Source organism: Drosophila virilis, chromosome 4 (genome assembly GCF_030788295.1).
Source record: "Drosophila virilis strain 15010-1051.87 chromosome 4, Dvir_AGI_RSII-ME, whole genome shotgun sequence".
Lineage (NCBI taxonomy): Eukaryota > Metazoa > Arthropoda > Insecta > Diptera > Drosophilidae > Drosophila > Drosophila virilis.
The window spans coordinates 1,206,529-1,225,281 of record NC_091546.1 but is presented as its reverse complement, the minus strand read 5'-3'; the positions used below and the strand labels follow the sequence as shown (position 1 = coordinate 1,225,281).

General features: G+C 37.4%; 1 protein-coding gene and 1 long non-coding RNA gene across 2 annotated transcripts in view; one reads left to right on the top strand and one right to left on the bottom strand.

The window, feature by feature from the left end:
- Window positions 1–5,262: 5,262 nt before the first annotated feature.
- Window positions 5,263–18,753, bottom strand: part of LOC138911193 (uncharacterized) — a 49,924-nt gene continuing 36,433 nt past the window's right edge. The window contains exon 2 of the long non-coding RNA XR_011416577.1: window positions 5,263–5,377. This is a non-coding gene — a long non-coding RNA (uncharacterized lncRNA). The remainder of the gene's footprint in view (window positions 5,378–18,753) is intronic.
- Window positions 7,893–10,123, top strand: LOC6635778 (uncharacterized). The gene is made up of 2 exons (XM_002059138.4): window positions 7,893–9,679; window positions 9,739–10,123. The coding sequence occupies exons 1-2, from the start codon at window positions 9,158–9,160 to the stop codon at window positions 9,991–9,993; spliced, it is 777 nt and encodes a 258-aa protein (XP_002059174.2). The 5' UTR covers window positions 7,893–9,157; the 3' UTR covers window positions 9,994–10,123.

Sequence of the window (18,753 nt, the reverse complement as noted above, 5' to 3'; positions counted from 1 at the left end):
CCTTTTAATTGTTTTGTTTTGTTTTGTTTTGTCAACGGTCAACAGGTCATCCAAAAAATATTTCCCTTTTTTTTGCTGTCAATATTTAGCTGCACTTAAGCTTATTTCTATTGGCAATTTGAGTGCGCTTCTTTTTTATGTGCGCCAAAAATACAAAATTAGTTTAATATATAAATATATTTTGGTTTTTCAGTACTTAAATCGATAGCTTATGATATTCATTTTGCTGCAAACGAAACTTTCCATGAAAAATGGATGGACTTTACAAAAATAATATGCACTTTGGCAGCTACACACATTTTTATGCCATATTATTCCCAGAGAACTGCAAACCAGTAACTCTTGCTTGTTCTTCGATAGTTTATAGAAGTTATCTACCGTATATAGCGACAATAAACTTTATGTAAAGCTCAATTGAGACTGTTTTTCTTATTTGTTTCAATATTGTACAACATTTTATTCCACTTTTCACATATTCCTCTCCTTACAGCAGCAATTGAGAGTCCCGAATTTGTCTAAGCTTTAATCATGCGAAGATACGACAATAAATAAAATCATCATTTGCCTAAATAGTTTTAGCTAACAACATTTTCTGAATAAATTGCAAATAAATGATATTTATTCTAATGGAGTTCCAGCGTACGTAATTTTTCGTCTGTAATATTATATAAAAACCATTTAAGCAGGGCAAATTTAAATTTCAAATATAATCATAATAAGCTCAGAATATTACTTGTGAAATTTTTAAATTAACCTGAGCTGAGAAGCAGCCATAAGCCGTGCCACTTTTTCATCATCTTTAAAGAAAATTATATAGGGGGCGGAGAAAAATCAATTCATCCACCAATTGTCAATTTTTAAAAGAACGAAGCGTACATAGCGTAAATATATATATATAAGTAAGTATATTCAAATGTTATGCACAGCCTAAGCTGATTTTCCGCGCTGGCAAATTCCTAACCCGGAGCCGGAGAGGCTTCCCAGCGGCTAACCGAAACGGCTTCCTGGTGTCCTGGCGGGGCGACGGTCTACGGTCGACGGTCGACGGCCGACTGGCTCATTATCCCTTTTGACATCTGCGCAGATTTCGCAGACTCGAATTGACAAAATTGTACAGGTATTTCGCATTGACAAAATATGCTCAGCTGTGGGTGTGCTGGGCATGAAATTTAATTTGTGGCATGCCATTAAACGGGCCGGGCTTAGCTTGGATTTGCCATGAAGCTGTCACGCCCAGTGCCAGCTTGTCTTACTTGTGCTTTTGACTTGCCAGCAAAATCATTTGCAAACAATTAATTCAACTGTTGTACAACGAAATGCACTTGCGCGCCCCAGTTGAGCTGTGTGTGTGTGCGTGTGTGGGTATGCGCACATAAAAGATGCCATTCAAAAAAGACACATGTTGTTTCCATGGCTCCGGCATGTCAGCTCTATTAAATGTACTAATGACTGACAGACAGCCAAAGCCAGAAGCTGGGCGCCATGAAAGCGAGCAGCGCACATCTAATAGGCAAACTAGGTGGAGCCGAGCCAGATTTTAGACAGTCACATCAACGTTGCGCACACAAAACTCTTCACAATAATTTCCCAATTGAAATGAACAGCAACTGACAGCGAGAGTTCGCGACTAGCAAATATCCTGTTCACAAGTTAATTTTAAGCTAAACTCCTGTTAAACTCCTGTTGTGCCGCCGAATAAGGTAAGGCAATAAGTAAGACTACAGCTTGAAATCGATATTTATCGATGGACAACAATTGAATTTGTTTCAAAATGTTTGCTTGTAAATTGATTTCAAATGTGTGCATACACCCAGGAATAAGGCAAGTGAAAGTCCTATAGATTATGCTAAGATGTAGCTCGGAACGGAAAGTTCCTTACATTAGTGTAGGCTAAATACTAAAAATTTTGGCTCCAACTCAACATTTATCGATTTATGGTAAGGTCAGTAAATAACTTCCTTTGAAACTAAACTCTTTAATTATTGGTTTTTAATGTGTTTACACTAGATGTTATCCTTATAATAATAATATAATAAAGTTCTTTGCATTAGTGTAGGCTAAATACTAAAAACGATAGCCAGAAATCGATATTTATCGATTTGTGGTATATGGCGAGGTCAACAACAAACTTCCTTTTCGACTTTATTTAAGAGTATGCTAAATACTTAAAACTTTGTCTCGAAATCGATATTTATCGATATTGTAAATAGGAAGGCGAGCAGGCGGACAGATGGACATTGCTAAGCTCTGCTCAACTTCATTATACCTCCTCACCCATTTCCATTGGGCACAGGGTATAAAAAGTAGCAGCTATCTGGGGGTTGCAAAAGATCAAATACGCTTTAAAAAAATATACGCTAAAGGGATTAAGTGATTCGATTAAATTAAATTTGTAGCAGTTCAGTTAGCTCGAGTTAAATGTAAAAACAAAAGAAACAAGCATTATATATTGGACAAATTCCTAGAGTTTGTCTATTATTTCGATAAGCAGTTCGAATAGGGACATTATTATAAGAAATATATACTGAATGATTTAAGAAATGTCACTTTTAATGAGTCACACATCGCTTATTTAAATTATCATTGCCATGGCAAGGGTATACAAGCTCGAGGCATTATAATATTCTCTGCCACGTGTACGCAATCTCTCGTGGCAGTTGTATCGCAATGTTACGTATACGCAGTATATAAATAAATCATTTTGTATGCCTTTATCCTGTCGCTGTAGAGGAGTCTACGGCAAAGTCGCAGGCCAGCTGCAGTTCTTGCTTTATAATTAAAACTGATTCGTTTATATCGTTGTAGTATTTGTTGTTGTTGCTGCTGCTGTTTTTATGCTTTATTTATGTAATTATTTTTTATTGCTTGGTCTGTTTGTCTGTTTGCACAGCGTATGCGCATTATTAAGTATACGTTGTGATGGCTCCGCGCCTCATTTGTCAATGCGTCGCATGCGTAATTTCGTAATGTGTTTTTAAAGGTGGCGCCCGGCTTTAAAAGCAGCTTAGCCACGGCTTACTCTGCGTATGCGCAATTTTGTCTGCTAGACTTACGCATAAGGCCCGATAAGCCATTTAGCCAGCTAATTGATTTGTTTCCCCGACACCGGATAGCAGTAGCAGTAGCAGTAACTGTGTCTGTAACTGCTGCGGGCACGGCGCTGACTGATTACATGGCTGCTGACACATTGGGGTCTACCGGAAACTGGAACAGTGTTCAACTTCAGCGCACAATGCAAATAGCATGGCAGACGACAGCGTGACAGTCGCAGAACTTTTACAGAAATGCATTCAAATACACGTTGCACAGTGAGTGCAATAAGTAAGTGCGCTGTCAAAATATTCACGCCAGCATCTAAGCAAATGACTGTCCATTGTCTGTTAAATATGTATGAATACGCTGAGCACGAGCCTGAATACTTGCCTAAGTATGACAAATCTCTTGTCTTCTGACGTTGTTCTATTCTTTTTTTTTTTAGCGGCTTTCTATTTATATATGTTTTTCTTTTAGTTATTGTCTTCAGCTGCATTGTTTGGCCTGGACGAGCCCCGAGGACTTTAAGATAACAAAAATGTCTTTGGCTGCAATAACAAAAGCAGACGGCGTCTTAGCCGGGCCAACATGTGAAAAAATACTGCCCAGCAGGCAAAGCTGGCATATTTACTTTGGCCAGTTTCTTGGTGTTAGTCAATAAACTTTGGTATTTTTCTTTTACTATACCCTGTGCTCATAAAAATATAACATATGACAAAGGGGTATATATAAGTTGAGCTGAGAGCTAAAACTTTAAAATATGGAACTTTGATTAAGAATGGAAATGGGAACCAAGCGTAAGATTCAGGAGATTTTCGCCAGCAATTCCTAAGCTAGTATAATATAATATATATAATATAATATAATATTTACAGGATATTTTCTAGTCGAAAACTTTCTCGGATGTGCTCTATTTTTTCACTTGCCATAAATAAAACATTTTTATGTGCACATATATGAGTTGCACAAATAGCTTGCACCGAGATTCCCTGAGAAGCAGCTGTTGATATCGATTTGAAGTTACATTTTTTTTTAAAATAAAACAACGTCTAGTCGGGAGTACTAACTAGCTTATACCCTGTACCCAGCGCCAATCAGCCGTTATTTTCAGCTCCATTCTATTTATACCAACCGATTGTACTCAACTTGTTGTCTAGAAAGAGTATATATATATTTTCTATACTTATAGTGCAGAAGCCTCCCTCTGCTTGTCTTACACATTTCAACAAAAACAATATACCCCTTAGCCCATTTTATATGGTATAGGGCTAGAACAAATGTTGTCAGTATTGTGGACAATCAATGTCCGACAATCGCATAAATGTCTACATTAATTCAATTCATAATGAGCAATAACAATAACAAGACTGATAATGTCAGATGTTCAACATTTGTCAGCGTTAACAACGGCGGCAAAAGCAAAAATATGCAAATGATTACGATATTCAATAAACAAGCGAAAACCCAAACGGAAATGTAAAAATAATAAAAAACTAATAAAATTAAAGAGATTAAATCGCTTAATAAATGTATTAAAAACTGGACGTGCCGTCGCCCCACTGCACGCAATTATAACAAATATACGCAATTTATTTCGAATGCCATATTAAATCCCAATGAAATTATATTTTGCGCCCTTTTTTGTATACCCTTACGAGGGATATTTCAAATTGGTTTGCGTTTGCCGACAGGTTTTCATATAAGTTAATATGGCAATACTAGAGTCAGAGTCAAAGTCAGAGTCTTGTAAGAATTTATTGTAAGGCATCAACAACAAAATGTGGCTGGTCGCCATATTCCGCACCAATTTTAGATTTTATATTTGATTTGAAATGAACTAATAAATTGATGTACTTACCTTCTTATATTTAATTTTCAATAGCTGCTTTTTGTCAAAAAACTTAAACCATTTTTATCACAACACTTAAACATATTTATTGATCACAGAAAAAATTAAAAAAAAAATATTTGATTATGAACTGAAAAATATTAAACATTTTATCCGAAAAGAGACAGCACAATTAAACACTTTGAACAAATCACAAAAAAAAAAATGTAAAAAATATTTTAGATTATGAATTTAAACACCTTTTTCTTTATACTTTTTCTTTCTTTAAAAAAAACTTATTTTTCTAAAAAACTTCAACTTCAACATTTTTATCAAGAAACAGGAGACACACACAAATTTAATTTGTTTTAAATCACAGAAAATAAAATAAGAAAACAATATTAAGCTATGAACTTTTTTTTAAACATTTATCCCGAAAGAGGTTAAGCACAGAAAAAAATTTTAAAAAAAATATATATATAAGCACACTTTGACACATTTCCCTTTTTGCATTAACTGAAAAAAAGAATTAGAAAAATAAATTAATTAAAGAGGAATTTATGTAAATATATATATAGAATTATTTCGTAATATAGAGTGTTAAATTTCGGCTGGCTCGGCTTCTAATTTTCGTATCTTTTTTGTCAATTGCCAAGCAAAATGAAGTTAGATCCCAAGCAAATGCTAAATTCATTTGGTATTTACAGTTTTGAAGCACAGCCGGAAATCAGGCAGCCATGACGCCATCTTTCAAAATGGCCGCCTGCGCCTTTTTTCCGCTTCTGGTTTTTTGTTGTATTTGCCGTTGGGCTATTTTGCGTCTGCCTCTGGTGATTAGCTGTCACGAATTGTGGCGAAAAAACAAAAATGAATTATTACCGTGCTGCGTACAAAATGTTGACATAGATTCAAATTATTTGTAACAAAATCCACGAACTGTGGCGACGTCCCCCCCCCTCCCACTACCCCACCATCACCCGCTCTCTTCATCCCTGCCAAAAAAAGCGTCGCTGATTTGATTAGGTTGAAAATGTTTTGAGAAGCAAAAGAGTGTCCTCTTAAATTGCCAGTCGAGTTGTTCGGCACGTCTTGAGCATTTATTATGACAGCAACAGAGAGAGAAAGAAAGAGAGAGGGAGAGAAAGAGAGAGAGAGAGAGCAGTGTGCAAATAATTTGTGCAATTAATAAAGTTTTGTGCCAGTAACTATTGCTTGTAGCTCATTTACTCTGAAGGCCACTTCAAATGATCTTGGCCATAATTTATGAAGAGAATCTCGGGCCAATGTTATTGTTGTCATCAATTCGCCTGCCATAGCCTTGGTCACATAATTATAGAATCCGTATCGAGCAATAGTAATTTTTTTCTCTTTTCTGATTTCCTTTCAGCATATTGAAAGGAATCGGAATCGGAATTATAATAAACAATAGGGGGCTGCCTTAGTTCCATGTTATGTTTACTCCCCGGTGCTTTGTGTGCCATTTGCCTTGTTTACTTTTGGTTCGATTGTTGTTTTCGGTCCTTGACTTCTGCTGCCATTGTGCGCCATTGACTCATAATCGAGAATTGCTTCCTTCAGGTTGCCGATTCGTTTCCATGCCATTGCCCAGGCTATGCCTTTGTTTATGACCGTGTATAGACTTTAATTCGGGTAATTTTTGTGTTTAATTTTATTTTTTTTTTTTTTGTATTTTTATTATATTTCTGTCAGCCACAACTTTGCTCGTTAAACAAAGGCCACAAAACACAAGCGGCTCGAATGACGACAGCTCTTTTTATTTTAAATAAAAAAGGTAATGTCAACTAAACAACACCAGCTTGTGCTCCGCATCTATCTCGCGCCGCCCATCTCGGCTGGCCGCGCCACTTGTGGCATTAATTTTTGCTGTGTAAGCAGATAAATTGCAAAACGCTTAACGGAAGCTAAAAGTCATCGGCGTTATAATGGATACCGCGTCGTTTGCTCAGCTCAACACCGGAGGTCTCTATCAAAACAAATTTAAACAGTTCATAAATTGAGCAGCCCACGCGCGCTCGTTAAACTTATAAAGCTTGCGTAAATATTGAATATATTGAGCGAAATGAAGAAAAGAAATATTCCTAGAATTTAAACGTAATTAAAATAAATCAATTTACAGCAGAATACCTAGTTGGACCTTGGCTTTGTTATACTCTCATTAACTTTTGGCAAAAACTAAGCCGATTTTCTCTTTGTTTAGCTAATTAGTTATTTATATATATATATATACATATATTATTATTTTTTGTTCGCTACGATTAATTAAGGTAGGAAGATTAATCCCAATCCCAATTTAAACCACAACAAGAATTGTTTCTATATTTAAAATATATATATATATATATACATATAAGTATATTATATTAAATAAGATTTGCATTTTCTTCATTTTGTTGGCAACAATTCTCTGAAAAACTACGAAAACTTCGAAAATTTTTGTTTAATGCCCAACCTAGATTTCAGATTTCTTTATTTTTGTGAAATTGTAAGGATTGAGTGAACAAATTTAATATTTGATAAGCAAGCAAACTAAAAACGTGATAATAGAATGTGCTTCTTTTTATATTCTGTCCACATTTAATAAATATAAATATTATTTGCATGACTGCAGCTTAGATAGTTGATTAATCAGCGTTTAATTAGGGCGACTAAAGTTAAATTAAGCATTATTATCGCCCATCTGTGGCTTTTAAGCTGATATCCGTGCCCAAGGACTAGTCAAAATGTCATCAAATATTCATAATTGACGCCTGCAGCGTTTGCTGGCCGACGGTGCGTATTAGTAACATTAACTGCATTGACAAAGGAGTCAGCAGCAGCAGTCAGCAGCAGTCGACAGTGAGCAGTCGTCTAATTATGTCTAATTGCAGTGAGCGCCTCAGGCACCACACGCACACGCACACGCACATTAGCTTATATGAGAGGGCTTTCCCGCTTTCTCGCCTCGCCTGTGATAAGCAGGCATGGAGTTTGAGCTCTCCGGCATGCCGACACTCAAAGCCCAAAATCCCAAATGGGGAATTAAAATTCCAATACGAGCAATGCATCGTGCCGTTGTGGTATTGAGCTCCTCGCGTTCACTCCTTGCCAGGCTGGTGACGGAGCGTTTGGAGGTGCAAGGAGACGAGTTGCGAGAAACTTATATATTGCAGACCAACTGTGAGCCGGTCAACGATATGATCACCACATTATCACCATCCTCTCTTTCTTTCCGTATGCACGGCAGGCCAAGCAAAAGTCCTGGCTGCAGCCCATCATGGCCAAGCTGAATCTTGTGCTCAGCATGTATCTGCGCTAGGTGCAGCTGCAGGGCTTCATTGATAGACCCTGCGATAATTTAAAGTCCCAGGTGGCCATGTGGCCGTGTATCCAGCGAAAACTGCCCAACTAGCGGGCGGCAGTCATTGTGGCTCCCGACAGCAGCCAGCTGGGCATAGAGCTGGGCATGCTGCACACGCAGCCATATTAATTTACAAAGGCGAAAGACATATCTGTGTATATATTGTTATGTGCGCGACAAGGTGGCCCTGGTCATGGTAGATATGACCGACACTAGCAACACCCTGTGTATGGCCAAGATCTAGGCTATCTATGAACAACGGCAACAAAATTCGCTTACTCGACGTAACCAAGGCATTTGCCAAGCATATAATGTGCTTGCACGAGCAGAGAAACTATCAGCAAATGGCCAGGATGACCTCGGAGCTCAATTATCTCAATGAACGAAGAGAGCTCGGATCTGGAGCAATACATAACCATAACCACATCTAATTTGGACTAATTTTCATCGAAATTCAGGGCACCACTTATGATGATATGATGACATAAGCAAAGATGGCTACTTGCTCAAGTTAAACCGCGTCAGTGTTGGAAAGAGCTAACTGAAAGTCCCAAAAAGGGAGGCATGAGTAGAAAAGGAAGAAAGCCAAAATGAACAGAGAAGCTGGAGATAGTCAACAAAATACATAATTATTAGGAGATGCTGTTTTGGAACTTGGAGGGGACATCTCCTGCCTGTTACATACCCCTGCACAAATGCAGTAGAGCCATGCTTAAGCATTTTTAAATGGCTGATTAAAGAAATCAGTGTAAGAATTGCCAATACCAATTCGTTTGTGTTTGCAGCTCTGGTCAACATAGCATTGTAAGTATTGTAAAGGTAGAACAAATTAGTCAGTGTTCAGTCGAAATTTTTCTAAAAAATTGAATTGAAAACGACTTGCAACTGATTAAAAACGGAAGAAAACAAGTTGCTATCCTTCTGAAAAGTATTCCAAAATGGTGACAAGAAAGTTTATAGCATTGACTGGAAACGTAGCTCTGCGTGGAAAGAAAAAATTCCAAAAATGTATACCGGAGATGATGCCGATCTTCATAATCTTTAGTTATCTAGAGGGTGCGCTTCAGTCAACGTTTCGACTGCGCATAGAAGCTACCGCAATTGCCATTATAATCGACAGCTCGGTATTGGTGGGCGGCATTTATGTTGTGTTCGATATTCTTGTAATTTTAACGGCCGCCGGACTGATTGCGTGCCACAAGAGCGAAACTGTGGCCATATCCTTGTTGCTGCTGCACCACACGCTGCATTGTTTCTTTTTTACCATGTGGAGCCTGAATCAGGCCCTGCACGATTTCGTGGACGTGGGCACTTTGCTGCTGCTGCTGGCGCTGCGTGAGCGGGAGCGTGCCACGTTCGAGGAGGCCCTGAGGAAACAGCGTACCGTGCAACGCCTGCTGCTGGTGGCACGCGTCTGCATGTGCGGCATCTATGTGCTGTGGTGCCGCGAAACTGAGAATGTGCGTCCTGCTGCCGGGGAGCATATATCTGTTTAATCCCAAATCGTTATTGCTTTTAGGTAATCAATGATCGTTTTGCCATGGTCTGCGGCATCTGTGTGCTGCTTGGCTTCTACTGCCAGCTGGCGGCCAGCCTGACGGTCCTGACTCTTATTTGGCACGATTGTTGCATGGTGAACTGGTCCTTCATGCTCGGTTGGGATGATCTGACAATTAGTGTGTCCATCATCAGTTCACTGATTTTAAAAGTGGCCGGATATTTGCTAATGGCGCGTCTCGGCGCCGGAAAGTGGTCCCTAGACGCTCGCCTCTAGCTGCCAGTGCAGCAGCACTCCATCAAAGACCAAAGAGCTCGGACACGTGCTTCAATTTCTCAACTGAAGTTGAATTAATAAAAACTCCTCAAGCATTACGAGCCAAAGTCGACCATTTGGCTGTTTTTTTTTTTTTTTTTTTTGTTTGAAGGTCTACTAAGACATTTACATACAATTACGTAGGGGACCGCCCAGCCACCCACAAACGCCAACGAAGTAACTATACAAATACTTGGCTCTAGCTTTTTGTTGTACCCTATAGTCATTAAAAATGGCTAGAACGATGAGGGTATAATAGGCCGTAGACATTTTCCGTCTATTAACTTTCTCATTACGCTGACGAGCTTTACTTGTCTAATGCCAAATCTCGTTTCTCGCAGACTTGTTTAATTTACATTAAAGCATTGAAACCACGCGTTGCTTTTACGATATCGATAAGAATAGATAACCGATTGGTAGAGTAATCGAATTTGGTAAATGTTTCCCATACCATACACTTTAAATTAAAATAAAATTTCAAATATCTCAAAAAGGTAAGAGTACTTTTTTCAAAGGAAGTCTACAAGTTTTTCAATGTACTCTTAAGATTTGGAATATGAACACCTTTAACTAAAAGTTCTTCTGTATATCTGTAGGATATCTCTTAGTCAAACAACTTGTAACTATTTTTAACTGCCTTTATCGGTCCCAAATAAAAGCCAATCGCTTTTTATGCCCAGCACCTGGCTCATGATGAGCACTTGAGCGTCCTTTGATTCGTTGCCTGTTCCTTCATTATGCTACACTTTGTTTCGTTTCGCTTTCTTTTGCGTAAATTATTGAAAAGTCTCGAGCTGTAGCACTCAGTGCTTAAGCGGATTTACCTTACACACGCCACTTCGTACTTTTTTTCTGACTTTTTTTTCATGTGCTTAAAAAGGAAATGGAAGACAACAGCAAGAGCAACAGCAGGAGCGGCAATGTGGCGTGTTAAATGCAACAGCATGAGGCACAAGTCAGCGGCCAAGTGGGCGGGTTAAAAGGCCCAACACAGCCCGTTAATGAGTTTTTCGGCACAGGCGTTGCATTGGGCATGCATTTAACAACCGGCGCAGCGGAGCAGAAGCCAGCCAGCGTTGACCTTCGCTCTTGACTTAAAACCCATTTGCATAAGCGCCGCCATCTTCATGCCCGAGAGTGCCTGAGCTGAAGGAGTGCTCGTCCTGCTGCAGGAAACCGCCAACTGGCGACGAGCGAATGGTGACTGGCGCCTGCTGCCTTCCTGCTGACCATTTTCGACAGCTTTTGTTTATCCAACTGACGTGGCTTGTAAGCTTGCTCGGATTGCGTTGCCTTAATTAAAAATAGTCAGCGATTTATTGACCAAGCGTAAATGCAGTTGACAGCGTGATAAACAAATAAACATTAAAATAAAACACATCAGCAGCAAAAATAACAACAATGCAACAACAAATGGGCAGAGCCACGGCTTAAACCAGTCAACGATAAAGCTTAGCAGGGTTAGCTTTGAGTCAAATATATATTATAACATACCGGAATAACCCAGTCTTGAACGTAGTACATATCAAATAAAATATACCACTCTTGCGGGCGAAATTTATTCATTACGTTACTATGTAGCGCTTTGCATATAAGTTTGAAGCTACTCGGATAGAACATAAAAACACATATATAATTCCAGATGTATATGTCAAAGTTATCTTGGGTTCACACCATAAACAAAAAGCCAAACCTTGTCAAAATCGGATCAGATTTGACCAATTTATGGGGGTGGAAAATTTTGACCCTTGTATATATAGGAATCTGGAGGTAAGATTTTGGCAATTCGACTTAGGTCTATATATCATATTTGAGGGTAACATTTTGACATGAATTTTGACCAAAAACAATGTTGTCAGATTTTGATGCCAAATTGATTTACATGCCAAACCATAATTAAAACCCCAAGTTTCGTGAAAATCGGATGAGATTTGACCGAGATATGGGGGTGGAAAATTTTGACCCATGTCTATATATCATATTTGAGGGTTACATTTTGACATGAATTTTGGCCAAAAACAGTGTTGTCAGATTTTGATGCCAAATTGATTTACAGGCCAAACCATATTCAAAACCCCAAGTTTCGTGAAAATCGGATGAGATTTGACCAAGTTATGGGGATGGAAAATTTTGACCAATGTCTATTTATCATATTTGAGGGTTACATTTTGACATGAATTTTGACCAAAAACAGTGTTGTCAGATTTTGATGCCAAATTGATTTACATCCCAAACCATGATCAAAACCCCAAGTTTCGTGAAAATCGGATGAGATTTGACCGAGATATGGGGGTGGAAAATTTTGACCCATGTCTATATATCATATTTGAAGGTACCATTTTGACATGAATTTTGACCAAAAACAGTGTTGTCAGATTTTGATGCCAAATTGATTTACAGGCCAAACCATGATCAAAAACCCAAGTTTCGTGAAAATCGGATGAGATTTGACCGAGATATGGGGGTGGAAAATTTTGACCCATGTCTATATATCATATTTGAAGGTACCATTTTGACATGAATTTTGACCAAAAACAGTGTTGTCAGATTTTGATGCCAAATTGATTTACATCCCAAACCATGATCAAAAACCCAAGTTTCGTGAAAATCGGATGAGATTTGACCAAGTTATGGGGGTGGAAAATTTTGACCCATGTCTATATATCATATTTGAGGGTAACATTTTGACATGAATTTTGACCAAAAACAGTGTTGTCAGATTTTGATGCCAAATTGATTTACATCCCAAACCATGATCAAAAACCCAAGTTTCGTGAAAATCGGATGAGATTTGACCGAGATATGGGGGTGGAAAATTTTGACCCATGTCTATATATCATATTTGAGGGTAACATTTTGACATGAATTTTGACCAAAAACAGTGTTGTCAGATTTTGATGCCAAATTGATTTACATGCCAACCCATGATAAAAACCCGAAGTTTCGTGAAAATCGGATGAGATTTGACCAAGTTATGGGGTGGAAAATTTTGACCCATGCCTATATAGGAATCTTGAGGTAAGATTTTGACATGAATTTTGACCAAAAACAGTGTTGTCAGATTTTGATGCCAAATTGATTTACAGGCCAAACCATAATTAAAAACCCAAGTTTCGTGAAAATCGGATAAGATTTGACCGAGTTATGGGGGTGGAAAATTTTGACCCATGTCTATATATCATATTTGAGGGTTACATTTTGACATGAATTTTGACAAAAAGCAGTGTTGTCAGATTTTGATGCCAAATTGATTAACATGCCAAACCATGATCAAAAACCCAAGTTTCGTGAAAATCGGATGAGATTTGACCGAGATATGGGGGTGGAAAATTTTGACCCATGTCTATATATCATATTTGAAGGTACCATTTTGACATGAATTTTGACCAAAAACAGTGTTGTCAGATTTTGATGCCAAATTGATTTACATCCCAAACCATGATCGAAAACCCAAGTTTCGTGAAAATCGGATGAGATTTGACCGAGATATGGGGGTGGAAAATTTTGACCCATGTCTATATATCATATTTGAAGGTACCATTTTGACATGAATTTTGATCAAAAACAGTGTTGTCAGATTTTGATGCCAAATTGATTTACAGGCCAAACCATGATCAAAAACCCAAGTTTCGTGAAAATCGGATGAGATTTGACCGAGATATGGGGGTGGAAAATTTTGACCCATGTCTATATATCATATTTGAAGGTACCATTTTGACATGAATTTTGACCAAAAACAGTGTTGTCAGATTTTGATGCCAAATTGATTTACATCCCAAACCATGACCGAAAACCCAAGTTTCGTGAAAATCGGATGAGATTTGACCGAGATATGGGGGTGGAAAATTTTGACCCATGTCTATATATCATATTTGAAGGTACCATTTTGACATGAATTTTGATCAAAAACAGTGTTGTCAGATTTTGATGCCAAATTGATTTAGAGGCCAAACCATGATCGAAAACCCAAGTTTCGTGAAAATCGGATGAGATTTGACCGAGATATGGGGGTGGAAAATTTTGACCCATGTCTATATATCATATTTGAAGGTACCATTTTGACATGAATTTTGATCAAAAACAGTGTTGTCAGATTTTGATGCCAAATTGATTAACATGCCAAACCATGATCAAAAACCCAAGTTTCGTGAAAATCGGATGAGATTTGACCGAGATATGGGGGTGGAAAATGTTGACCGATGTCTATATATCATATTTTAGGGTATAATTTTGACATGAATTTTGACCAAAAACAGTGTTGTCAGATTTTGATGCCAAATTGATTTACAGGCCAAACCATGATCAAAAACCCAAGTTTCGTGAAAATCGGATGAGATTTGACCGAGATATGGGGGTGGAAAATTTTGACCCATGTCTATATATCATATTTGAGGGTACCATTTTGACATGAATTTTGATCAAAAACAGTGTTGTCAGATTTTGATGCCAAATTGATTTACAGGCCAAACCATGATCAAAAACCCAAGTTTCGTGAAAATCGGATGAGATTTGACCAAGTTATGGGGGTGGAAAATTTTGACCCATGTCTATATATCATATTTGAAGGTACCATTTTGACATGAATTTTGACCAAAAACAGTGTTGTCAGATTTTGATGCCAAATTGATTTACAGGCCAAACCATGATCAAAAACCCAAGTTTCGTGAAAATCGGATGAGATTTGACCGAGATATGGGGGTGGAAAATTTTGACCCATGTCTATATATCATATTTGAAGGTACCATTTTGACATGAATTTTGACCAAAAACAGTGTTGTCAGATTTTGATGCCAAATTGATTTACATCCCAAACCATTATCAAAAACCCAAGTTTCGTGAAAATCGGATGAGATTTGACCAAGTTATGGGGGTGGAAAATTTTGGCCCATGTCTATATATCATATTTGAGGGTAACATTTTGACATGAATTTTGACCAAAAACAGTGTTGCCAGATTTTGATGCCAAATTGATTTACATCCCAAACCATGATCAAAAACCCAAGTTTCGTGAAAATCGGATGAGATTTGACCGAGATATGGGGGTGGAAAATTTTGACCCATGTCAATATATCATATTTGAAGGTACCATTTTGACATGAATTTTGACCAAAAACAGTGTTGTCAGATTTTGATGCCAAATTGATTTAGAGGCCAAACCATGATCGAAAACCCAAGTTTCGTGAAAATCGGATGAGATTTGACCGAGATATGGGGGTGGAAAATTTTGACCCATGTCTATATATCATATTTGAAGGTACCATTTTGACATGAATTTTGACCAAAAACAGTGTTGTCAGATTTTGATGCCAAATTGATTTACATGCCAACCCATGATAAAAACCCGAAGTTTCGTGAAAATCGGATGAGATTTGACCAAGTTATGGGGTGGAAAATTTTGACCCATGCCTATATAGGAATCTTGAGGTAAGATTTTGACATGAATTTTGACCAAAAACAGTGTTGTCAGATTTTGATGCCAAATTGATTTACAGGAAAAAACCATAATTAAAAACGCAAATTTCGTGAAAATCGGATGAGATTTGACCGAGATATGGGGGTGGAAAATTTTGACCCATGTCTATATATCATATTTGAGGGTAACATTTTGACATGAATTTTGACCAAAAACAGTGTTGTCAGATTTTGATGCCAAATTGATTTACATGCCAACCCATGATAAAAACCCGAAGTTTCGTGAAAATCGGATGAGATTTGACCAAGTTATAGGGGTGGAAAATTTTGACCCATGCCTATATAGGAATCTTGAGGTAAGATTTTGACATGAATTTTGACCAAAAACAGTGTTGTCAGATTTTGATGCCAAATTGATTTAGAGGCCAAACCATAATTAAAAACCCAAATTTCGTGAAAATCGGATGAGATTTGACCGAGTTATGGGGGTGGAATATTTTGACCCATGTCTATATATCATATTTGAGGGTTACATTTTGACATGAATTTTGACAAAAAGCAGTGTTGTCAGATTTTGATGCCAAATTGATTAACAATCCAAACCATGATCAAAAACCCAAGTTTCGTGAAAATCGGATGAGATTTGACCGAGATATGGGGGTGGAAAATGTTGACCGATGTCTATATATCATATTTTAGGGTAACATTTTGACATGAATTTTGACCAAAAACAGTGTTGTCAGATTTTGATGCCAAATTGATTTACAGGCCAAACCATGATCAAAAACCCAAGTTTCGTGAAAATCGGATGAGATTTGACCGAGTTATGGGGGTGGAACATTTTGACCAATGTCTATATATCACATTTGAGGGTACCCTTTTGACATGAATTTTGACCAAAAACAGTGTTGTCAGATTTTGATGCCAAATTGATTTACAGGCCAAACCATAATTAAAAACGCAAATTTCGTGAAAATCGGATGAGATTTGACCGAGTTATGGGGGTGGAATATTTTGACCCATGTCCATATATCATATTTGAGGGTTACATTTTGACATGAATTTTGACAAAAAGCAGTGTTGTCAGATTTTGATGCCAAATTGATTAACATGCCAAACCATGATCAAAAACCCAAGTTTCGTGAAAATCGGATGAGATTTGACCGAGATATGGGGGTGGAAAATGTTGACCGATGTCTATATATCATATTTTAGGGTAACATTTTGACATGAATTTTGACCAAAAACAGTGTTGTCAGATTTTGATGCCAAATTGATTTACAGGCCAAACCATAATTAAAAACCCAAGTTTCGTGAAAATCGGATGAGATTTGACCGAGATATGGGGGTGGAAAATTTTGACCCATGTCTATATATCATATTTGAAGGTACCATTTTGACATGAATTTTGATCAAAAACAGTGTTGTCAGATTTTGATGCCAAATTGATTTAGAGGCCAAACCATGATCGAAAACCCAAGTTTCGTGAAAATCGGATGAGATTTGACCGAGATATGGGGGTGGAAAATGTTGACCGATGTCTATATATCATATTTTAGGGTAACATTTTGACATGAATTTTGACCAAAAACAGTGTTGTCAGATTTTGATGCCAAATTGATTTACAGGCCAAACCATAATTAAAAACCCAAGTTTCGTGAAAATCGGATAAGATTTGACCGAGTTATGGGGGTGGAAAATTTTGACCCATGTCTATATATCATATTTGAGGGTACCATTTTGACATGAATTTTGACCAAAAACAGTGTTGTCAGATTTTGATGCCAAATTGATTTAGAGGCCAAACCATGATCGAAAACCCAAGTTTCGTGAAAATCGGATGAGATTTGACCGAGATATGGGGGTGGAAAATTTTGACCCATGTCTATATATCATATTTGAAGGTACCATTTTGACATGAATTTTGATCAAAAACAGTGTTGTCAGATTTTGATGCCAAATTGATTAACATGCCAAACCATGATCAAAAACCCAAGTTTCGTGAAAATCGGATGAGATTTGACCGAGATATGGGGGTGGAAAATGTTGACCGATGTCTATATATCATATTTTAGGGTATAATTTTGACATGAATTTTGACCAAAAACAGTGTTGTCAGATTTTGATGCCAAATTGATTTACAGGCCAAACCATAATTAAAAACCCAAGTTCCGTGAAAATCGGATAAGATTTGACCGAGTTATGGGGGTGGAAAATTTTGACCCATGTCTATATATCATATTTGAGGGTACCATTTTGACATGAATTTTGACCAAAAACAGTGTTGTCAGATTTTGATGCCAAATTGATTTACAGGCCAAACCATAATTAAAAACGCAAATTTCGTGAAAATCGGATGAGATTTGACCGAGTTATGGGGGTGGAATATTTTGACCCATGTCTATATATCATATTTGAGGGTTACATTTTGACATGAATTTTGACCAAAAACAGTGTTGTCAGATTTTGATGCCAAATTGATTTACATGCCAAACCATGATAAAAAACCGAAGTTTCGCGAAAATCGAATGAGATTTGACCGAGTTATGGGGGTGGAAAATTTTGACCCATGTCTATATATCATATTTGAGGGTAACATTTTGACATGAATTTTGACCAAAAACAGTGTTGTCAGATTTTGATGCCAAATTGATTAACAGGCCAAAACATAATTAAAAACCCAAGTTTCGTGAAAATCGGATGAGATTTGACCAAGTTATGGGGGTGGAAAATTTTCACCCATGACTATATAGGAAACTTTGGAGTAAGATTTTGGCGTGAAATTCGACTAAAAAATATGTGTTCAGATTTGAATGCCAGATTAGTTTGGAGGGAAAATCAGGAAGAAAAAGTCAATCCTCGTAAAAATCTGTTGAGACTTAAGCAAGTTATTCGGTTGGGAAATTTGAACCTGTGGTTTATAGGATAATAATGGGTTTATTTCATCCCTGACCGCGGTTCGTTTAATATGAGGTCCCTCCAAGATCTTTGAAAATGAGTTTGAGGGACTTTCAAAAATGTACATTTTATGTTTGAATAATACAGACAGTTGAGTTTTCTTGATGACCCACTTTATTTTATTTTGCATTCTAAATTTGACAACTTGTATTTTACAACACTACCATTCAGAATAAATCAATGCTTCTTGCAGTTTTTAATGCTTATTTAAGGTCTTTTGAGATTTTCTTATAGATAAAATTACACAGTTCCTAACAGGATTATACAGAGCTAAGATGCCTTGCGTTCAGCTTGGACCACATCTTGGCCAAATATCTTACTTATTCCTTTGGAGCCAGCGCTGGCCACAGA

Excerpts from the sequence above, each read along its gene's own strand:
- LOC6635778 (XM_002059138.4), top strand. The coding sequence starts at position 9,158 with ATGGTGACAAGAAAGTTTATAGCATTGACTGGAAACGTAGCTCTGCGT. Across the intron at positions 9,680-9,738 it reads GGTGCCGCGAAACTGAGAAT|GTAATCAATGATCGTTTTGC; the intron begins GTGCGTCCTGCT and ends TATTGCTTTTAG.